Genomic DNA, 22178 nt, shown 5'->3' on the forward strand with positions numbered 1-22178 from the left:
CCTTACTCGTGCTGGGAACCGAGGCGAGTTTTCTGGTGCCTTTGATGACGCGCTGCTGCTGCTGCATTTCCCCGCTCTTCACCAATCTCATCGCTTCCTCATACCCCTCCTCGCCCGCCAGCTCCTTGAGCAATTTCTTTGCCGCCTCCAGGCTCTTGCTCTGCTCCGCCGAGGTCTCGAGTAGCTCTCTTTCTCTGGCCTTTGCCGCTTCCTGCTCTTTCTCTTCTTCGTCGACCAACATTCGTATTTCGCTTAGTGCGCCTCTCGCTCGGTTCAGAATATCGTCGCGCGTGTTGACAGCCTCCGTAAGGGCCGGTTGTAGCTTTTTTGCTTCCTTAAGCAGCCTCTCAAAGGCAATGGCAGTGGACGACTCGTCGAGAGCCTGAGGAGCAGGGCGAGTCCGGGTGAATCGCATTACACCTGCACGATGGCGAGTCAGAATCAAGCTGCAGTTGATTTGTGTGAGATGGTACAAACACGAGAAGTGGTGGGTGGTGATGGTGGTGGTTGAGTCTGAAGAGCGTAACTGTGATCGAACGAAGAAACTCGCTTTTTATGCGCGAAAAGTAATTCTATACAACCATTTAAACTCGAATGGACTATCTACGCGCCAGTATAACGACTTTTCGAGCGAGAGGACCGCCCTGTTTAAGCGTTAAGAATGAAGACTAATGATACCCAAGCACGTACGCATCATAGTCGATGGAACAACGACAACCTTGCCGAATTTCTTCTTCTTCGTTGGGCGAGCAGCCGTTTCAGCCTCCTCTACAAGAATGTCAGCAAAACGATCTAAGCGAGGACTTGGAAAGTCAGCACTCTTACCCTCTCCATCAGGTTCGAGCGCATGCTTGCTGGGACCAGCCAAGGTTGTGCGAGTCAGGTGTTGCGGGAAGTGGAGGGCGATATAGGCTGTATTGCATGACTTGAGTTCAGCGGGAGAAAAGAACGACAGGCGCTGGCCATACGCACCATGAATCCCGTCTTCCTCCTTCTTATCTGTAGCAATAGCCTCGTCCAGCATCGTGATGTTCGCCAAACGCGCAGGGTGATCACGGTCTTCTTTGAGCTGTTGCAGTCTGACCGAAAAGGCCTCCGCCTCGGTTTGCATGGAGGCCACAGCGTTGAGAACTTTGTCTGGTTGGTGGTTCATTGACGAGAAATTGGTGGCTGTGACAAAGATTATCTTATCAACACAAGTTTCGATCAAACAATCCATTTATGAACAAACACAAATCTCTGGTAACCCGCACTTGCAGCATCTCCCCGCACCTCTAACACGACCATTTGGCGGGGGCTCCAGTCCAGCGCAGAATCCTGGTCACATGCTCCAGCACACACCAGAGAACACTTTAAAATGGCGATGCGTCCGGCCTTTGGTCTCTTGGGCAAACATGCGCAAAACGAAGCCGCACCATTTGGACTCCGTTTTGGTCTTGACGCAGCTGCCTCCACCTAAGGGAGCAGTGCAAATGGGCTCGGAACACACTCGACAAAGCGCCGGTCTCTAGTTAGGATTGTAAATCCCGGTGAGAGTACGAGGGTTTGCTTTGCCACAGTCCGTTCGCCACCAACAACAGGCCAGTTGTCCTGCTGCCACCCTCGCGCGATCGCCACAACAATCACAAGAAGATCTTGAAACCACTGTGCGCATGGATTGACGGTCTCCCTCTGCCCAGTCGGCCAATGAAGCAAGACGGACAGAGGGACTGCCAAGCATACGTCGCCGAGGGCTCTCCCACATTCGGTTGCGGTGTCTCGAAGTGTTGGTCCCGGGAAAGAGACCACTGGATTCTGCCTGGCTGGTGCCTAATGTCGGCCTGATGAAAAGCAACTTGTGGCGGTGAAACGATGCAGTTGACTACAGAGTTATTGGTTGATGAAAATGTGTGCAGTCGGAGAACATACGGTTGAAAGTTGAACAACGAGCGTTGAGGGTAAAGAATCCAATCGTCGATGCACAACGTTGATAACTAGAACAGATGAAGTAAGAGGAAGCCAAAGAGAATCAAGCACTAACGCGAACGGGAGGGTCGTGCCGTGATGCATGGATTTCCGTCGCATTCTCCAACACCACTAGAGGCACGTCCCAATGGCGATGCGTCCGAGAGGAGGTTTCACAGGCAGACCACGCAGAATGAAGTCGCCCCATTTCAACTCCATCTGTTCTTGACGCGGCCGCCTCCACCATAGGAAGTATGAGTGCGGGCCAGAAGCGCGGTCGGCAAAGCAGACGGATATTCGTTTGGAACTGCAGCAGAGATTCGCCACAGATCTTGGTGTAATCACAGTCCACCGGGGCTTGACTCGTCACCGACAATGAAGCCATTGCCACCCTGCTCGCGAAAGCTACAGCAATAGCAAGTCCTCCCAATCTTGGTGAAAAGAGCCAGTCAGAGTTGACCAGAAGTTGCTATTGTTGTTGCTGGGCACACGGATTAGCGGTCGTGTGTCTTTTTCAACCCATGAAGGCCGTGAAGACAGTGAGATCGCCAAACATGTGTCGCCGAGGGTTCTCCCTTGTTCGGTTGCTTCGGTTGCGGTGCCTCGAAGTTGGTGCTGGGAAGAAGACTGCGACCCGTCTGGATTCTTATCAGTCGAGTGCGAAAAATTTGAATCGGAGACCAACGTGCAGAAATAGAGGTCAAGTTGAGTGAAAGCGTCAGCTTGCGTTAAAAATTGAGAGCTACCAACAGTCAGGACCCAGTGAGATAAGGAAAGAGAAACAAAGTACTAACGCAAGAGTAAATCTAGCTAGCACAGGGCTGCGATGCCCTATTTAAGAAAAATTGTCGAGCACGGGTGTGTCGGATAATGCTAGACAGCCGCGTTCCGCTAGTTCACTTTAGTAGACGAGCCGCAGGAGTCTTGTCTTGGGCTCCAAAGACACATTTTCTGAGACGTGGATACTAGCGAAGAGATTCAGCAAACAGACCAAAGCAAGCGATCGAAGAAATCAGAAGTCGAGGTTATCCTCAAGGATAGATAGGTAGTCTAACATGCGATTGACTTGTGCCAAAGGCCATCATGGAGAGAAAAGGACGCAGAGACTCACTGCAAAGCAACAGTCCATTATTCAAAGGCGGGTCGTGGTGTGAGTGAAAAAAAAACGGAGTCACCTGATGTCACACACCATCAATCTTCACTTTCACGATTAGCGATGGCGGATTGCGGCAATCCCAACGTCGAGCAAGATGCGCTCATGCAGCGTAGGCGCCGAAACCTGATAGACTAAGCTAAACGAGTCAAGCGCAGGCAGGAAGAAATACGACAGAACGCGACAGTGCGTAAAGTGCCATGACCAGCTCGGAAATGTGGTCATCCGGCACGCGGTCTACTGCAAGGGGTGTTTCTTCCCCACTGTGGTCGGCAAATTCAGGCGCGTTCTGGAGCCGTCAATATCCAAAGACAAAAGCAAGAAGGGACTGAAGGCCACCGGCAACCTCTGCCTCGCCTTCTCTGGCGGTCTTGGGAGTTCAGTCCTCCTCGATCTAATCGGCTCGAACTATTTTGCGGCTGAGGGTGATGCTGGTCATGATTGGAGTCGCGGACGGGGCGGAGGGACTGAACATCCTAGGAATGAGCCAGTTTGGGAGCATGCAACAGTCTGCTATGTTGAGGTCTGCAATGCCATTCCTGGTGTGCGTCATCTAGCATTCCTTGAACATAAAGCTGAATTTTGATTCATCAAGGCACGGGATCGCACCGAGGAAATCCGTCAAATTGTCTCGCGACTGGCTAGTTATGCTAAATTTCTCCCGTTGCGGCTTGAAGACGCGTTCGACCATGCATGGTGGGAGAGGGTTGGTAGGAGCAAGCCACACGGTCAGCTTTTCGTTGATCTCGGGCATCAAGGTCGGTGCAAGAACACGCTGATGTTGAGTTATCTTATCGTGTTCACCAGACCTCTTACTCTCCATTCGCAACACCTCATCTTCACCTGTTGCTGCTCTCAAAGCCTATCTCGCATCTCTACCAACCCAGACTGCCGTCCCCACCGCTATTCACAACCTCATTCGCCTCTTACTCCTGCACACAGCACAGTTAACCAACAGCTCGCATTTACTGCTAGGAACTTCGTTGACATCACTATCGATATCACTCATTTCATCCATCGCACAAGGTGGTGGATTTGTTGTGCGGGAAGAGGCACAGGAGAATTGGCAGCCAGATTCGACAAGTTCGCAAAAAGTCGCTGTTTCGCGGCCGTTACGTGACGTTGGGATGAAGGAATGCGCCATTTGGGCGTGGTGGCGGGGCCTTGAAGTTGTCGGGAAGGAGAATTACCTGGGTGGAAAACAGGGTATTGGCGCACTTACCAAAGGTGAGCGCGATATGTACTTTGATGTTGAATGGCTGCTGAATTCTGATAGGTTTTATCATCGGCCTTGAACGCGATTACCCCTCCACCGTCTCGACTATCGCGCGGACTTGTGCGAAGCTGGCACCCAAGGAGGCATCTGATGGGCTCTGTACTCTTTGTGAGAGACCGGTCCAGCCGGGTGTCCAAGACTGGAAAGAGAGGATCTCAATACGGCAATTCGACGAAAAGGCAGCGATAGCTCGTAGCCAGCCCGGATTGATCCAGCGTCTGTGTTATGCCTGCCATACCACGCTTACCAGTCCTAGCAGTCGTGGTGGAGTTGGACAATCCGCGATAGATGCGGTCCAGCTGCCTGTCTGGGTCGAGAGTCGAGTTCTGGGGTCGGATGAGATGAAGGATGTAGTTGCAGAGTTTTTACTTGATGACGAGGACTGAGTGACGTAATATAAAATGCTTTTCCTTCTCGATACGATGATGTCGACGCGGTGGCCTTGTGGCCACGCCCGACGGTGGTTACGCATTTTCGCGCCGACTGAGGCGCCAACTCTTGACGAAAACATGCTACGTTTGCTGCCCACGAATGCATTGAAGGCGGTCGAAATGTTCAACGGCAAACGCGACAGATCGCTTCCAACGCTGGTCCATTAGTGCGTGCTTACAAAATACCCATGTTGTAGGATGAAAAAAAACGGCGCAGTGTTTAGCCACAACCGGCACAATCCCACCTCCACATACAACTTGGAAAAGCTCCAGACTGTGCACGCCCAAAAACAACGCAGTATGCGACCCCACAGCGTGCCAATCCGATTTCGTCTAGCTGTTGAAAAGGCCGCGCTGTCGGGACCGGCACTAAGAGCGCTACTCTACCTCTCTCGGCAACCGACGTTTCACGCGTTTCTCGACCCACATCGCCCGAAAGAGAATTTCTATGTCCCACACGAGGACGCACTGCTAGTAGAAATTGCCAAGGACCCGAGCATACTGAATACCCTGCTGTGTTGCTGGTGCCCCCTTGGCGGGAAGCACCGCTTTTGGAGGGGAGGAAGGTTGCGATGGTCCCCGGACTTAGGCTTGGCCTGCCGATACCCAGAGACGAAGCGCTGGCGGCATTGTACAGCGTGGGAGATGTCTTGCCGCGGGGCACAGTACTGTTTATTGGCGCAAAGGCCACGAAGCAGGCTCTCAAGGAGCTAATCAAGATGAGGGGGAAAGAAGTGGGTAGGGACAACCTGGCAGTTTTGAAGAATATAGAGGAATACGGGACGATAGGGAAGCCAAAGAATCCTAAGAAGAGAAAGATATTGTACTAGCTGTAGACCATCAAGGGCAATTACCGTTTTGGGCGACGCGTTTTTCTTCCTCCCATGATCTCAGCGCGTTGTGTCGCGCGACAGACACGTCTACAATCTACATCAGCGCCGTTTAAATCCCCAATTACTATTCTGGAGGCAGCCCCACCACCGTTCCTTCCCGCAAAACTCTACAAGCGTCTCGGCCCAAAGTCGTCTAAGCTCCTTGCGGGGTATGCCCATGCTAAGGACACCCACACGATATTCTTCTAGTCAGTGAACCTGGGTATTTTCGTCGCACCATTTCACTCAGTGCAGCCACAACCCCGATGTGCCGCACTCTGTGGCCCAACTGGACGTATTGAAGCAGGCCCATGCCCAAAAAGAAGTCACGCGTGTCCCCCATGCCCCGCTGCGCTTCCGACTAGCAATTCACCACGGTGCACTCTCCCAGCCGATGATCTCTGCACTGCTCGAAGCGAGCAAACAGCCCTGGCTCGACTTTGTCGTTCCCCGGCTGCGCAATCGGCCTGATGTGACCCAGGCAGCGTTTAGTGGGGACTATGCGAAGCTGAGCGCGATATTGGCGGAGGACTGGCAGAATACCGTCATGTTCCCCATTTCCGTTGTCTATACCCGGCGTGACTCGGCTCGTGGCTTCCATTCAGACCCAGAGACGACGGGTAACGCTGCGAAGCCGGTCAAGACTGGCAAAAAGCGGTTCTGGCCGGTGCCAGACAAGGAAGGGCGAATTTTTGCGCCATCACCTCCGCCAATATATGTTGGCCCAACAGCGGGAACGAGGACGGTAATATGGTTGCAGTATGAGCGGAGGAAGATCATCGGACGGGGTCAGCTTGGACAACTCAAAGGCGCAGAGAGGTTGTACTTGAAAGACTAGTAGCATAGAATATATATTAATACAAACAGGGAAAGTAGAACCCCAAGGTTAACGAATGTCGATGTGGTGCAATAAGTACAAAGTGCAGAGTTCTAAGGAGAGTGGGCGCAGTCAAGCGCAGTCAAGAACGAAACAAAAGAAAAAATGACACGGAGAGATCTCTTATATCTCTCCGACAATGCTGCTCTCCACCACCTCGCTCAGTTTCTTCTGCTTGGGTTTCATCGTGCGTTTGGCTGGTGCCTTTGCCGGCTTTGGCGCAACGACGATTTGGACCGTTTGTGACTGGGATTGGGACTGGATTCCCGCTGAGCCATTGACGGACAGAACGGAAGAGGTAGAGGTGAGTGATGCTGCAGCAACAGGCACGAACCGCGTGCTTGGCGGTTTCTTGCTCTTGCGTGATGGGGTGGGTGGGTCTGAGGATATAACCACAGACTTCTTGGTGGATTTGGGTTTGACGGAGGTGGAGGCGGTAGACACGACTGATTTAGCCCGTGGTTTGCGTTTGGGCTTGGGAGATGAGTGAAGCGGCATTTCGACATCCTCTTCTACATCCGTATCGTCTTCGCGTACGGTCCTTGCCCGTTTGGATGCTCTTGACCGAGTACGAATGCTGCTATGGCTGGCCCCATCGTCATCTGAATCTGACTCGGTATCAGAGTTCTCGGCAATGGCGCGACGGGAGCGTTTTCGGCTGCCTAAAGGCTCGTGGCATCGACGGCGGGCACAAGATACTAGCTTGTCATTGTGGACCGTGGAATCTGCGCGGAAACGTGCCCGTTTAAGATCAGTCTGGCACCGGTTCTTTTTAGCACGATGCAAGATTGAAAGCAAAGATAAAGACATACCGTATGGGCCCCTTCGAAACACCACCCTTCTGGCGGTCCTTCGCTGCCATCTCCTTCAACGGTCTTCCCGCAACAATTCCAGAGTGTTTCCTGGTTGGATCCATGTCCCTCAACCTCAGCACTCTCGTCATCGTGGGCAACGAGACAGCTTCGCTCGTTGTTCTCTACCGAGAAGTAGCCTTTGTGACAACGGACACAATGGAGAGTGGGTGGGACTTCGAGCGCCGAGAAAAACTCGGCTATGTGCGATACTAGTTGGGGTGATGCTGTTGCAAGATGGGCAAGCGTGTATTGTCGGAAGGATTGGGCTGGGACGGATTGGATGAGGGCTTTGAGAGTGTCGGCATCAAGGGGGACAGAAGGGGAAAGGTCGTGCGCCTGGGGCGACGAGCCTGATAAAACTGATGGCGATGGGGTGCGTAGTTGGATGGGCTCAACTAGCGTTGGTTGGGGCTTTGGCTCTTGCTTTCTGCCGAAGAGCCCAAAGACCATACTGGGCGATAGTAGTGGGGGGTTGGGGTTAGATAGTCGTTAGCTGAAAGACGTCGTCACTGGAGCAGAGGGAGTAAAAGAGGAAGGTGATGTGTGATGTGACCAAACAACAATGCGAGATGCTGCCTGCGGCCTGCCACAATGCTTTTCCTTGCTCATGACTGCCTCATTCATCCAAAACATGCCTCACTGACGCGGAAAGCGCGTAGACTGTGCTTAAAGAACGTTGGCCGAAGTAAATATGGACTGCAAAACGACACTCGAATATCGGGCATAGTCAAATTGCGATAAAGAGCGCCCGAGCAAGCGAGCATTGATAGCCACCAGGGCCCACCATAGATTCAAGTAGCAACTTGCTAGCAACCCTATGGCATCGCGGGTTAAAACCGGAGCTGCGCGTTTTGGTCCACATCGGGTGGGGTACCAAGCTAAGTGTGACGTCGATCCAATTCCATCCTCTCAACCACCATGACCTCCCCCCTCCGAACACAACTCGCATTCTCCCTGCTATCACTCATTTGCATCTATTTCCTCTTCTCCGCAGTCTCAGACGCCACCAAGGGCTTCTGGCAAGTGCTCACCGCAACGATAGACCGTGCGCTCGTGTCTTGAAAATCTTGGCGTTCTGCTGATTTGTGTAGGGAGACCCGATCTGGGTCGGTATGTGCCCCATAGGACACTATCCGCTGCAGAATTCCCAATATGTGTGTACCTTCAAGGATGCGCAATTGCTGCTCACAAGAAACTCAGACCAGCCCAATCAGCGGGTATTGATTGTTGGCGACGTCCATGGCATGCACGAGCCACTGCAGTGCGTATTGTTTGTGGCATTTGCCACTTCTAACGAGCTCTTTAGAACCCTGTTGAATAAACTATCCTACAATCCTTCTTCCGACACCCTGATTCATGTTGGCGATATCGTTGCCAAAGGCCCCCACCGAGGGTCTCTTAATGTGCTCAAGTTCATGGCCAGCCACAATATCACCGGCGTACGCGGCAACCATGACCAGAAAGTGATTGAATGGCGCGCCTGGCTCGACTGGATCACCCGTCTCGATGGTGGAGCTGTCTGGCTTGCCAATGTGCATGCGGCAGCCGATGAAGCTAACCCCGACGACCCAGAAGAGTGGGCAGAGCGCCATTTGAAGAAGCACAAGAGCAAGTGGTCGCGAAAAATTCCCGAGGGATGGAAGTTCCTCAGCGACCACTACCGTGTTGCCCGCGACATGACACCCGCCCAATTTGAATACCTTACGCGTCTTCCTCTAGTCTTACACGCCCCGGAGGCCCATGTCCTTATCGCACATGCTGGGATCCTCCCCTCCGACCCGCGCTACAAGCCATCCCACCGAAGACAGCCTCTTGCCACCGTTCCATCGCTCCCATCTAATCACCGACCAGTAGACAGCATTGCAGCTCTCCGTCGTCTCCAAGAAGCTTCTCTCCTTGCCAAGGTGCCCCAAAATACCGATCCTTGGGTCACACTCAACATGCGCGGCATCCTTTCTGATAAATCTGTAACACGGGGCAAAGACGGGACGCCCTGGTCGGAAGTGTGGAACCGCGATATGGGCTACTGCACCGGGTTTGAGCCATCGAGACGGTATACCTCACGTGGTCGCAAGCACAAGGACACCGAGCTCCCTTGTTTCCCTGCGACCGTCGTTTATGGGCATGCAGCGTCAAGAGGATTGGATGTCAAGCGGTGGTCTGTCGGTCTTGATTCGGCTTGTGTCAGGAACGATAGGCTTTCGGCGCTCGTTCTTGATGGAGAACCGCCAGCCGACTCCGCTCGGAGGAAACACACCATCCAGTTCGGTGAAGGGACTGCCCAGATCGTTGACGTCAAGTGCAAATAGAGGTGACACCAAACACAATACATACTGTACCATAGCTACTTATTTACCTTATTCCTTCTGCTTCATCTTGTACTCTGGATGCCAACAAGTTGTTGCTTAACAAATAAACATGATGTTGGTGTCCACTAAAGTAGAAAAAAATCAATTTTAGTGTTCAATGGACAATCAAATGAAGACGAACTGGGGTGGGAAGAGGAGAGCTGGGGCTTCTGCGAGTATTTAGCGCGAAGAATTTCACGCAGCGATACCAGTAACTGCTGATAACTCTGCTGCGAGTTCGCAGAGAGAGCGCTGATAAATGCCTGGTTGGATGATCTAAGCGGGAGTCTCCCATTCGAAAAAAGAATCAACTCACGAAAGACATGGCGCCTGTGGCCTGGCCCGCTTCAGTGGCATCAGCACTCGTCTGCGAATCCTTGCATCCACTCCACGAGATCTATAGACGCTTTATGTAAACATAGATCAACAAAAGTGAAGAACAGAACACGCACAACATCAGCAGGGCTTGTCCGCGTGCGACGAGAATATTCGTCTGCTTTCTTGTTGCCCCCAGTCGCGGTCTTCACAATGCCCATCGCAGACTTGAGTGCACCACCGATATCACCACTCGCGTAGGACGTGAATGCGTTCTTGAGTCCCGAGCCCGCTTCAGCAGCAAGGTTTGGTTCTTTAAGCTTGCCCTGCGTCGAGTAGATGTATGGCAAATCTAGGAAAGTTGTGAGTATTGTCTAAAGTAAGAGATGAGAAATATAAACCCAATGCAGAGCCAGAATGGCAAGACTGGAGACAGAAATAAGACAGCAACACTTGAAGAATCGAGGCAGCACATACGTCAAAAATCGCAGTTAGTCGACAACCAGCAGGCAAAGGGCGGACCATAATCTCATGCATCACCTGTAAAAGAAATCAGGATGTGTGTTGATTCGGATATACAGGACCAACATCGTCGACTATGTGCCCGTTTTGCTCAAAATCCAAGGGGTAAATGACTGCAGAGCAAAATTACCACCGAGAAAAGGCCAAAGAGAATAGTGACAAACCTTCGTCGTGACCGTCCGCTTCATCGCCGTCCCTGTCCTTTGTCTGCCCACCGTGACCACTATCTGGACGGAGGATCAGCGCTTGGCGGTGCTATAACTTGATAGACTGACAGTGGAAGAAGAGGGAGTCGTTTGGCGCGGCGCCTTGGACAAGCCATCTCATGGCAGCCAGCTAAGCAGAAGCCTGTCAAAAACGGCGAGATGATCAAAGAAAAAGATGCTGACGATGTTGTCGCGCGTCGGGACTTGACGCGGATTCTTCGAGTCGTCCGTCAGCATGACAATGTCGTCCTCGCGATACCCGAACTTGGAGCAAAGGAAGCGCTGGATGTTTCTGGCATCGTTGATGCAACCGCGCAGCTCAGCGCCTTTGCACCGATGTGAGTCATCGTGATCCTACGATGGGCAGCCGATGTGGCACTTACTCTGGTTGAAGTAGTTGATGCCAATGCAGAGCGCTTTCTTCTTGCCATTGCACTGGGAGTATTGGAAGAATGGCTGTTGAGTCTGGTGGTTGGGGCCTTGGAACTGCGGTCCATAGTGCTGGTAGGTGGTAGGCGGTCTTGGCGGTGGTCCAGGAGGCGGAGCGAAGGAGTTTTGTTGGGAGAAACTATCAGATCGAATTATGAGCATTGAACTTAAGAACATCACAAACGAACGGGGGAGGGCCAGATGGGGCGCCATAACCGCCGCCAGGAGGGCCGGGTGGAGGGGCATAGTGCTGTTGGTGATGCTGTTGCCCGGGGTAGGTGCCTCTGTCAACTGGCGGGGGAGGATTATAATGCTGTTGCTGCCCGGGATAGCCTCTGTCACTTGGTGGGGGAGGTGCATACTGCTGAGAGCCTGGAAACTGCGGAGGAGGACTGCCATAACTTCGAACCAAGTTCAGGCAATGAACAGCAAAGTCGACAACATACGCACCCGCTGGGAGGCGCACCTGGGGGGAGGAGCGTAACCTCCGTAGTTTGGAGGAGGGGGTTGGCCATATGGATCACTTTCAAAATTAGATTCACGTCGACAACCGAATCGACAACGCCTACGGAGACGGAAATGGGCTGGGAAATCTAAATGAGAGAAGTGAGCGTTGGATTAAGGAAGCGAGAATGCTTACCCTGGAGGACCGTTGTTGTACATGGTGTTGGTGGTGGTGGGTGACTGAAGAAGATGGGAAAGCTGTGGTGGATCGGGTCAGATTTGGTTTCTCCGAACTACAATGGCTTCGGCGTCGGACCTTGGCTCTCTCCACTTCGACCCGTCGCTTCTCAGCTAAGAAAGACAGCGAAACGCCAACATGTCGCGTCTTTTGACTTCTTATCTGGCTATCGCAATTTGGATATACTTCCGTTGATGCTCAAGCACGCTATCCTTCCACTACCATGACCAGCCTTCCGGCTAGTTTTTATGTTGGCTCTGCGACCAGTGGCCAGAGTGTGCGCGACGTTATTGCTTCATGTGCGTCTCTTTGTTTACTTTTTTCTTTCATCACTTGTTCATTCTTTGCCCAGATCGTCGTGCCCAGTATCTTGTTGCCGGCTCAACCTTATCGGACTCCGCTAGTGACCCATTCACCGACGACGAAGCTGCTGTTGAGAGAGGCTACTTCGATGAAGAAAATCTCGAGCCGGCTCTTCCAGACAGCGACGAAGAATTGGTTGGCCACTTTGACTGGGATCATGACGCATCGCCGCCAATCGACACCCCAACGACTCCGCGCCCCCACTTACCTTTTTCACGACAAGTACCACGACCCATTGAACGCCCAGAACGAAACGAACGCACCCCATTGCTCAGAAAAACAATCTCATTTACCAATACACCTCATCCAAAACACACAGCACCTACTACCGCTGCTAATGATACCCCCCAAGCTCCCACCCAACAACATGTGACCCTTCGCCGTCGCTCTTCTGCAGCCTCGGCCCGCAGCGTGAAATACAAGTATGGCGGTCAAAGCACCTTTGGACAGTCACTCTTCAATAGCATTGCAATCCTCTTGGGCATTGGGATGCTATCGGAGCCGCTCGCTTTCGCATACGCTGGCTGGGGAATGGGCTTGTTCTTAATCATATTTTACGGCTATATTAGTTGCTATACGTGCGTCTTTTTTCCCCGGTTCTGACCACCGAAAAAACTAACTTGTTTGTTAGCGCAAAGATCCTCGCCGGTATAATCCTTTCTGACCCCCGGCTGCGTTCATATGCAGACATTGGTCGGAAAGCATTCGGCGCACGGTCGACCGTAGTTATCAGCATCTTATTCTGCTTGGAACTTTTCGCTGTCAGGTTTGTTATCTTCGTCGGCCTTGGCGCTGTCGGTCAGACTCACGATCTGCAGTGTGATCCTCGTCACCTTGTATGCTGATTCCCTTAATTCGCTTATCCCGCGCTACTCGTCAAACACCTACAAAGTCTGGGGCCTTCTTATGTCAGTAAACGCCTTGACTAGAGTTGTCGTTTCTGAGCATTCCTTCTAGCTTGGTCCCAACCGTATTCCTCCCTCTGTCCCTCTTGTCGTACACGTCGATTCTCGGTATCATATCCACCATCCTCGTCGTTGTCGTCATTCTCGTCGATGGCGTCTCAAAAACTGAACGGCCGGGCAGTCTTTGGGATCCGGCGGATACCTCGTTTGGAATAGACAACTACAACCACCTCGGCATCGCGTTTGGGCTGTTTATGGCCGGGGTGTGTGTGATTAAGCTCTTTCCAACCCCAGTCTCTTACCACCTTTTAGTTTTCTGGACATGCGGTTATTCCTTCGCTCGCGAGAGATATGGTCGATCCGAGCGAATTCAACAAGATGATTGACTGGGCCTTTGTAGCTTTTTGCCCTTTTCTCTGTAGCATGACTCCTAATCCACTTTAGGTCGTGGCCACATTCATATACGGGCTTATTGGTTGCGCCGGGTACCTCATGTTTGGCAACTCCGTCAGCGCGGAAGTATGCACCAAAACTAGTTCTCTGAACTTGAGCTCATAATCCCTCAGATTAGTATCGACCTCCTGGCTACCCCAGGCTACAACTCAATCTTAAACAAGACCGCTCTGTGGATGCTCGTTCTCAGTCCGCTGTAGGTTATTTTTCTATCCCCTCTCCACCAACTAACGCGAACCAGTTCAAAATTCGCTCTCGCAACTCAACCTCTCAACACTGCTATCGAAATCCTGATTGGTATCGACAGGCCCCTTAACGCGCCAGAAGATCTCGCAGCCAAACTCGCAGCTCCATCTGAAGGCTCTCGAATCTCCTTCAAGAACACTATTGGGGTCATCCAGCGTGTAGGGGTGACTGTGCTTTCAGTTGCCGTGTCAATATATGTCCCAGAATTCAGCGCAGCAAGTAAGCCACTACCAACTACCATCTGTTGTCCATTTAACCCGCACCAGTGGCCTTCCTGGGCTCCTTCTCCGCGTTCGTGCTCTGCGTGATTGGCCCGATCGCCGCCAAAATCGCGTTAACCGGACGTTTAACTGTCTTCGACGGCGTGGTCGGCGCGTGCGCGGTGGTGATGGGTGTGTGGGGCACGTACGCAGCGTTCTGGGAGGCGGATATCTGAGCGAGCACCTGACTTTCACGTGATCGTATTGTCGTACAAAGATACAGCAAAACCAAACTCATATATCGAAACACACTTCCTAGTCATTCTTCTCGTGGCTCCTTTTCTCTTCGTCGCTCGCGCGCTCGTCCGCCGAGTTAGCCTCTGCGTCCTTCTTGGGCTCGACGCCATCGCTGATTAAGCCGAGGCGGCGGTGGATCGCGTCCATATGGGCCGCGTCTTCCGCGGCAATGCCGGTCGTACTGCCAAATACTTCTTCCATCTCTTCAAGGGAGACCTGGGAATTAATATAGTCAATCAGAAAATCAAGTGAGTAAAAGACAGAGGCCTACGCCTTTCGTCTCAGGGACCTATTATTAAAAACTCAGAATCAGTCGATAACTAGCATTAGATACGCACAAAGAAGAGGATGAACAGCCCGCCGAGCAGTGAGAATGCCTGTGTCGCGGTCAGCAGTTGTCAGCCACAACATATGGGTATGGTACGCCGAAGAAGACAAAGGTGCCGAAGCCGAGATGGGTCAGCATCGTCGGCGTGACCTGCCCGACGATGAAGTTGTTCATCCAGTTGGACGACGCGGCGATGGAGACACCCTTTCCGCGCACGGACAGCGGCCAAATCTGGTGTCGAGATTAGATAAGATAATGATAACGCAATAAACGAACCTCTGCAATGATGATCCCTTTAATATTGTTAGACATGCCGTAAAAAACAAGACACCCTCCTTACAGGCACATGGACCCCAGGAATATCTAGCACAAAAGTCAATGCCAATTCACCAAGAGAAAAAGACACGACACGCACCCGAATCCAATGGCGAATATCCACACAAACACGCACGCAACCCAGCCCGCGGCAACATGCGTCTCCCACGAGTTGTGGAACTTGCCCGTCAGGATTGCGACGATGAAATGACATCTGCATGGCGATCAGAGCGGGCCGCGCCGGATCAGAGAGGATCACACACATCGCCATGAGGAACGCGCCGCTGATAAGCACGGGCCGCCGGCCAAGCTGGTCGATCCAAATGACCGCGGGGATGGTCGCCAAAAACATCCTGATGATTCGAGTGAATATTTAGCAGAGAGAAAGGAAAAAAGGTCATGTACACGATGCCGACGACACCCGTGGCGAGCAGCGAAACGGTGTTGCCGGTAAGGCCGAGATCCTGGAAGATATTCGGCGCGTAATAGAGGATGGCGTTAATGCCCGTCCATTGCTGGAAGAACATTGTCAGTGTCCCAACTGCGACGCGGTACAGTAGACCTAAGACCCAAATTCAACAAGAAACACTTTTGAGGAGAAAGTAATAGTACTGCGCTCTTGGAGCAGACTCCAGTAGTCAAAGAATCCGAGCTTGAAGTTGGCCTTAAACGTCCCATCCTGGTACTGCGGGAAGCGCTTCTCAGATGTTTCCTGTGGCGATTCAGAATATCATTATTACTTATTTCAAAGAACTCACTTTTTCAAAGAGATATTGCGCCTTAATTTCGCTGTCAATTATTCAGCTCCATCCACTAGACAAGATATTGACACCTACAGATACTCGATTTGGACGAGGTCGGAGTCCTCGGGGGAGCCCGCGCGCGTAGCTGAGTACGGCCCGCGCCTCATCATCCCGCCCTTGGTTGACAAGCCATCTACATTTTCCGTCGGCAAATGCTCGGAGACACGCTAAAAAAAACCGACCGAGGAGAGAAAGGCATGAACAGAATGCCAACGCCCAATATCAGCGCGGGCACAATCTGCAGCGCAAGCGGAATCCGCCAGGCCGCCTCGCTCTGCCCAGGACCCGTGCCTCCAATCTGAAGCAAAGAAAATATAGGTTATTTCGGGAAGGGCATGCGAAAAACAGAAAAAGTGCTTGCATAGTTCGTCCCGTAATCGATCCAGAAGCTGACCATGATGCCAAAGGTGATCGCCTCCCGATCCATCAGAACAAAAATTACCGTGAGCTCGATACGACTCACCAGTTGCTGCAGCGCGACGAGACTGCCGCGGACCTCAGGGGGCGAGATTTCCGAGTTGTACAGCGGGACGGCCTAATGCCTGGGTCAGCTGACGTGAAAAAACACGCCTCGAGGCCTTACCATACTCAGTGAGCCCACTCCCAGCCCAGTCACGAACCGTCCGCCGAAAATGGACTGGCTGGCCTTTGCCGTGGTCTGTGCGATCACGCCAACGCAGAAAACCACCACGGCTGCCCGATATTCGTGAGCATGGCTTCTTCAATAGAGATAATGGATGCCCTACCGAGCACGATCGTGTACTTGCGCGACAGTTTGTCGGCGAAATAGCCTGCCTGGGGTTTAGTCTGCGGCAGGCGGCGTCACTGCGGCCCTTACCAGTCAGCAGTACACCAAGCCCTGACCAAAAATTCAACACAAACGGTATGTCATGAGAACAAGTCACTCACAGGCGCCGAGCTCCAGAATCGCGACGAGCCAGCCCTTCTTGCCTGGATCGGTAACGGCGTCGCCCATCCTGAAGCCCCGAGTTAGCATTTCCCGCAAATAGTCCCACCCCCCGCGATTACCTGTTTTCGAACGACTTCATGCTGACGTATGTGTTAGCGAATCGTGAACCTAATATTAGAGAACAACACACTTGAGGACGCCAGAAAAGACACCCTGATTGTAGCCTGTGGAGTGGAATGCTCAACAGCGATGCGTTGAGCGGTTCTTGTAACACACCGTAGAGTCTGTATTGAAACCGGTGGTCAGAACGATGTGAAATGACTTGTAGCAGATTCTACGCACAGTCCTCCCAGAGATGCGAAGACCGCCATGAAGAATATGCGGCGGTTTTTCACCAGCCCCGCCTTGTGGACAAAATCAGCACGCTGTTTTAGTCAGTGAACAACGCACCCATCCTGATGCCCCAGCCAAATTTCTGCGGCGAGTGGTCGATAAAGGTCCTCCAGCCATGACAGTGAAAGCCGAGAAGATGAAGAATCTCCAAGACAGGCGTTTTATATACGGCGGCAGACAGCACCCTCGACAGCTTATGCGAGATGGGGGTGGAGAACCTGGGGCAGATGATGCATTCTAAGGTATATTTTTGGCACTACAGGCACGGTGAGAAGCGCACGGGCCGGTGTCTGTTTGGAATGGAAAACTCGCTGGTTGAGAGGACCGTTACGTGAAGGAGGATGGCCAGGCCCGTGTTGAAAGGTGGGATAAGTTGTGAATGAGGATACCGGCCTGGTCAAGAAGAGGCGCAGAAAATGGCATAAGTACGGAGAGTTGCGCAGGTAGTCAGCACGGAGAGTAATATGCAGTTGCTTTTTGAGGACCCGTTTGTTCTCAACCGAATGCCTACCGAACGCGCCGTTTTCAGTCAGCACTTTAGCCAGAGTTGGAGTGTAGGCGGCATGCAGGCAAGAGATTCTTTCAGTTCGTTTTGGTAGCGCGCCGTATGCGATTTGTCTCTCTCTTGACAGACCCTGCGATGAGCTGTTGGATTTTGTGTCAGCGGTTCTTTTCTCAAGATAATCCTTCTCCAGCAGTCGTCACCGCATCTAGCTCATTGTCTGAGGAGACCAACATGGTGTTGGCTTTCTTACGCCTAAAATATAGGGCAAAGAGACAAAAAAGAGGCAATCACGCGCACTGCCACTAGCCAAATCTCAACCCATCTCTTCTTTCTCGCCACCATGACAATGTCGACCCAACCCTCTCGGAGCGTCGACGAATCCAGTGCATTCTCCTCGTCTTTGAGCCGAACTCAACCGCTCGACACCGCAAGATATGCCGCACCTGTATCACACCTCTACCATAACTCGCCGAGCGCGACTCTAGTCGACTTCAGCACCAACCCTTTGACGTGGCCTATAGATTGGTATCTCGCTGGCCCAGACGAAGAGATTGGCGATGATGAAATCGGCCCACCACCAATGCTCGCAACACATGCCCCTCCTGTCGTGTCAAATAATTCCCATCCCACCCCAACCCGCCACGATTTGGACCATTCCATTCCCGCAACACCGACCGGGGCGTGGCAGATGTTTTTCTGTTCTCCCCCTACCCCTCGTCTTGGTCGTCCACTCCCGCCACAACCTGAAACCCCAACACCCGCACCACGTCTGAAACACAAGCGCACAACGTCTTCACAAGTGACTGGCCATGCTCTATCCATCAATCCTTCGACTCTGCACAACACTATCACCCAACACTTGACTACGAATGCGGACAAAGAGAACGCAAACGCTAGCCCGCAACTCGTTTCTTTTTCGGCTCCTGTCGCACCTACTCTTCGGCGATCAAATCGTCTCGCTGCAACCGTTACAAAGGACCAGGCACTAGCACCCAGTCGTAAGCACTCCGCGCCATATCGCAGAGAGCCCCGCTCCCGTATGCTATTTCCCCTCCTCGTTATATCTACTAATACCAGAGACGTAGGTATCAGTAACGGCAAACAACTGCCCAAAGGCCTCGCTAACAAGTCCAAACAGTCGAAGACGAAGATACTACGGCAACAGCAATCAAGCAGTGGAGGTTTGTTTGTTCCACTTGGATATAATAACGCACTTATGATGTTGACCAGGCCTACCTTAAGAGAGAGTCTTGGTTTAACCGTATTCATTCCTGTTAGAGACTCGGAACCCCTGTCTTCAGTTACATTATTTATTCAGGTCGAAAGTGACGGTCACAAACAAGTTGCGTTTCTTCTCCAACTGCCACCATCCGCTCTGTGATCTGAGGTTTCGTTGCCGTATTGCCCACCATCACTGACTTGTCGTATCCGTCCTGCACTGAATCGTCATTCTGGACCGCTTCACACCATTCGAAGTACCTGGTACACCTCAATGTCCTACCAGTATCCTCCTGACTATTGTTTCATCAGCCTTGACAACACAATGTCCTATTCGTCGTACTGCTTGAATTCAGCCTGGGTCGGGACAAGTTCTGACCTTCTGATTCAGTTCATTTTCTATCCCCTGTTCAAGGAACGATAACGCTCTCATCGTTATGGTGCGAGGAGTACCAGCTTGCAATACGAATCTCGACTGTTGTGGTTTGATCGGTGCGTCACCGTGAAAATTTTCGAGCGTTATCTGATTCTTCGTCAGTTGTAACTTGTCCTCTATTGCCCAAACTTGCCTGTCCGCATCCCCTCAATGCCAGCGTTGCAGCCGGTCATCCTATGGGAGAGCAATGGCCAGTCCGGCGGGGACAACCGAACTTCCCGACCTGCCAGTAGCAGGTCGTGGATGGAAGAGTGGTTTGTAGTTAGGCTGGGCCATTGCGCAAACAAACAGCTCCCTGTTACCTACGCGTTTTTCGCTATGACCTAGTCGGGACGGTAATACTCTGGCGCACTAGGGCTTGTTGGCACCGGCGCAGTTTCTTCTGCCTGGTGCTAGTGAGGTCTGGGGCGCTAAGAGTTTTCCTCGAGTGTATTGGGCGAGGTGCGCGGACGGGTCAAGACTTTGGGTCGATGTGAGCTCAAGATAGCTTGTTTGTATCTTTGAACCGATTTTTCTTTCGTTTACTGTGTGATACCAAGCAAACTCAATTTCGGCGAACGGCACGTGCCTCTTATCTCCTTGCTCCTTTGGGTTGTTGGTCTGTTTAACGTCAACTCGTTGGCAATGGAGACATACAATGGGTGGGTATGGTACATATAAATAAATGCATATGGTCATAAGTACAGTTAATTCAGAGCCTCCGTAGAGCCTTCAACAGTCCCATGCCGTCGGTAGACAGGCGAGAAGAAAGTCGAGTCTGGGTCGCGCGCTGGGCCCGTAGAGTCCTCAGACACGACAATCCGAATGCGTTCTCGATCTGTAGGTAGAGAGTCGGCGATGGCGCGGCCGCCTATGAGAGCGGGCCAAAGTAGGATGCCAACAAGGGTGAGGAGCGTGGCAGTGGCGACGAAACCGGCCTTGGGGAAGGTTTGCCATAGAGTGGAGGTCGATTTGAACATGATGTGCTGAAAATTTGATCAGGTAACGTAGAATGGATTTGTGCGTTGGCCGTACCGAAAGAGTCTCCCCAATCATTCCCAAGACACTGAGAGCTCCGAAGAGAGTGCCTCTGCGTTTGGGGCTGCTTCGCAGCTCGGCAGATGTAGCGATTAACGCTTGGAAGGTAGGCTTCAGACCGCCTGTCAGAGGTGCAAACAGGGCAAGGAGGAAGAAGAGGGTGGTATGACTAGCAGGGATAAAGAGGATGAAGACTTGTGTCATGAGGTCTGCAAGGAGCAATAAACGCAAGGCCAGGCCGTCAATATTGATCGCGGAAAGAATGTATTGCTTGGTGGAAATCGCGAGGCTGAGGGGCGTGCGTCGCTGGAGGAGATAGATAATGCCTGAGGGGGTAGATGGTGAACACAAGTGTGCACTACGCAATGACACTCACCAGGTATAATGAGAAAGAATGCAGTTAATCTAGTCATGGTGGAAATTGTGATGAAGTAACCAGCCTTGAATAACGAGCGTCAACATGAGCGGGACAAAACGAGATATACTGACCGGAATTGGCGTTGCAGTACTATCGGGAGACAAGGCAAATGAAAGGTGGAGTGACTCTATACTCTGATGACAACTTAAGCAACAGGGAGACCCAAATTACTGCCCACATACCGAGGTCATAGAATACGTGAAAAATGCGATGCTAAGTAGTGCTATCCGGTGGCCACTCAACGAGGTGATGAGGAACGAGACAGACTTCCTGAAATCGCCGAGTTTGAGTTTGGATGGCCGATCGAGTTCAAACTCTTCTGGTAGCGACTCAGGCAGGAATATGATGATATAGATCAGATTGATGACAGCAACCCCAGCACCAACTGCAAAGGAGAGGAACGGCTTGAAGAAATCAAGTCCTAACCCAATCTGAAATCGTATGAAGAGCGTTGTTGACAAGCGACGGACAACATACCGAGCTACCGAGCAATGTACAGACAAGGAAAACACCTTGAAGAATGCTAAACGATGTAGACCACGATCCAGCAGGCGCGACGTCCGCTACATATCTAAAAAGGAAGTCAGATCGACAAGCATTTCAGTTGTAAGAATAGACTGACGCGTTAAGACTGGCTCTGAAAGTGGCAGATCCTCCCAGCATGCCCTCGACCAACAATCCAACAAATGCGATGACTTGAGCTAGGCCGTCCACTCTCTGACTTCCGGCGAGGACAGCAAAGAGCAGGTTTCTAGGCAAAGCTGAATGACATGCAGAAGAAGGCTGGATTCACTGACGAGATGATGGAGCCCAACATAGGTATCGTCAGAGAATATCTCCTGCCACTAACATCACTCTGTCCGGTCCACCAGCCGGTTGAGATGGTTGAGAAAGTGCACGTGAGAACCATCGCTGCGATGTTGACAGGGAATTGAGGATTACTGCAGTGGAGGGTGGATGGGGACGGAGTGTATGCCAATAAACTAGGGTCTGGCGCTTCAGGAAATCCGATTTCCTGGCAAAAGTATTGTCGGAAAAACACCAAACGGGAAATGTTCGTAAGTTCGTGAGCCAGAGAGCCCATTATGGCGGTGGGAATGAGCCTACAGAGGATGACGGACAGTCGCGCGTCGAGAATAGACTACTCACCACGCAAAATTGGCTCTGGGATCCCGAGAGCCATAGTATAAACTATCATCCGAGCGGGCAGTGAAAGAAGGGGTCCGTGCTCCAGAGAGAAGGGGTGAGGTCTCCCCGTCTATCGCCATGGCGGCCAAGAGCAAGGTCCGGATAACCAGTCACAGTCAATCAAGTCCACTGCTAACTGGTGGAGATGCGGAACCTTTGCTTTGTCCTTTCGTAAGGTAGACGGAAATTCTGTGGATTCCGCTCGTGACAGCTTTCGAACTTGGTTGCACTGGAAGAACTGCGGACGAGGTGAATCTAATCGGTACTTACGTCA

General features: G+C 52.0%; 8 protein-coding genes across 8 annotated transcripts; 5 read left to right on the forward strand and 3 right to left on the reverse strand.

The window, feature by feature from the left end:
• Positions 1 to 603: 603 nt before the first annotated feature.
• On the reverse strand, positions 604 to 1153 carry MIND_00248900 (uncharacterized protein; the record flags this gene model as incomplete). The annotated part of the gene is made up of 4 exons (XM_037359371.1): positions 604 to 644; positions 691 to 768; positions 826 to 912; positions 973 to 1153. The coding sequence occupies 4 exons, from the start codon at positions 1151 to 1153 to the stop codon at positions 604 to 606; spliced, it is 387 nt and encodes a 128-aa protein (XP_037224466.1).
• Positions 1154 to 3154: 2001 nt separating this feature from the next.
• MIND_00249000 (Cytoplasmic tRNA 2-thiolation protein 2) lies at positions 3155 to 4759 on the forward strand (the record flags this gene model as incomplete). Its single annotated transcript, XM_037359372.1, has 5 exons — positions 3155 to 3209; positions 3256 to 3641; positions 3693 to 3855; positions 3905 to 4324; positions 4374 to 4759. Exons 1-5 carry the CDS (start codon positions 3161 to 3163, stop codon positions 4757 to 4759), a joined length of 1404 nt encoding a protein of 467 aa, XP_037224467.1. The 5' UTR covers positions 3155 to 3160.
• Positions 4760 to 5679: 920 nt separating this feature from the next.
• Positions 5680 to 6514, forward strand: MIND_00249100 (uncharacterized protein; the record flags this gene model as incomplete). The annotated part of the gene is made up of 2 exons (XM_037359373.1): positions 5680 to 5885; positions 5932 to 6514. Exons 1-2 carry the CDS (start codon positions 5689 to 5691, stop codon positions 6512 to 6514), a joined length of 780 nt encoding a protein of 259 aa, XP_037224468.1. The 5' UTR covers positions 5680 to 5688.
• A 162-nt stretch (positions 6515 to 6676) lies between these two features.
• On the reverse strand, positions 6677 to 7857 carry MIND_00249200 (uncharacterized protein; the record flags this gene model as incomplete). The annotated part of the gene is made up of 2 exons (XM_037359374.1): positions 6677 to 7309; positions 7366 to 7857. The coding sequence occupies 2 exons, from the start codon at positions 7855 to 7857 to the stop codon at positions 6677 to 6679; spliced, it is 1125 nt and encodes a 374-aa protein (XP_037224469.1).
• Positions 7858 to 8325: 468 nt separating this feature from the next.
• On the forward strand, positions 8326 to 9716 carry MIND_00249300 (Phosphoric monoester hydrolase; the record flags this gene model as incomplete). The annotated part of the gene is made up of 4 exons (XM_037359375.1): positions 8326 to 8452; positions 8499 to 8561; positions 8608 to 8668; positions 8714 to 9716. 4 exons carry the CDS (start codon positions 8326 to 8328, stop codon positions 9714 to 9716), a joined length of 1254 nt encoding a protein of 417 aa, XP_037224470.1.
• Positions 9717 to 12132: 2416 nt separating this feature from the next.
• Positions 12133 to 14312, forward strand: MIND_00249500 (Aa-trans domain-containing protein; the record flags this gene model as incomplete). Its single annotated transcript, XM_037359376.1, has 10 exons — positions 12133 to 12208; positions 12262 to 12850; positions 12904 to 13038; positions 13091 to 13180; positions 13230 to 13440; positions 13490 to 13573; positions 13622 to 13696; positions 13744 to 13826; positions 13872 to 14095; positions 14143 to 14312. 10 exons carry the CDS (start codon positions 12133 to 12135, stop codon positions 14310 to 14312), a joined length of 1737 nt encoding a protein of 578 aa, XP_037224471.1.
• Positions 14313 to 17967: 3655 nt separating this feature from the next.
• On the forward strand, positions 17968 to 18868 carry MIND_00249700 (uncharacterized protein; the record flags this gene model as incomplete). Its single annotated transcript, XM_037359377.1, has 3 exons — positions 17968 to 18664; positions 18713 to 18808; positions 18858 to 18868. The coding sequence occupies 3 exons, from the start codon at positions 17968 to 17970 to the stop codon at positions 18866 to 18868; spliced, it is 804 nt and encodes a 267-aa protein (XP_037224472.1).
• Positions 18869 to 19967: 1099 nt separating this feature from the next.
• MIND_00249800 (uncharacterized protein) lies at positions 19968 to 21984 on the reverse strand (the record flags this gene model as incomplete). The annotated part of the gene is made up of 9 exons (XM_037359378.1): positions 19968 to 20246; positions 20296 to 20624; positions 20675 to 20738; positions 20788 to 20850; positions 20899 to 21147; positions 21194 to 21287; positions 21339 to 21467; positions 21514 to 21819; positions 21866 to 21984. The coding sequence occupies 9 exons, from the start codon at positions 21982 to 21984 to the stop codon at positions 19968 to 19970; spliced, it is 1632 nt and encodes a 543-aa protein (XP_037224473.1).
• Positions 21985 to 22178: the final 194 nt, after the last annotated feature.

The sequence above is a fragment of the Mycena indigotica genome, assembly GCF_014461135.1.
Source record: "Mycena indigotica strain 171206Taipei chromosome Unknown Mind.scaff0002, whole genome shotgun sequence".
NCBI classification, from domain to species: Eukaryota; Fungi; Basidiomycota; class Agaricomycetes; order Agaricales; family Mycenaceae; genus Mycena; species Mycena indigotica.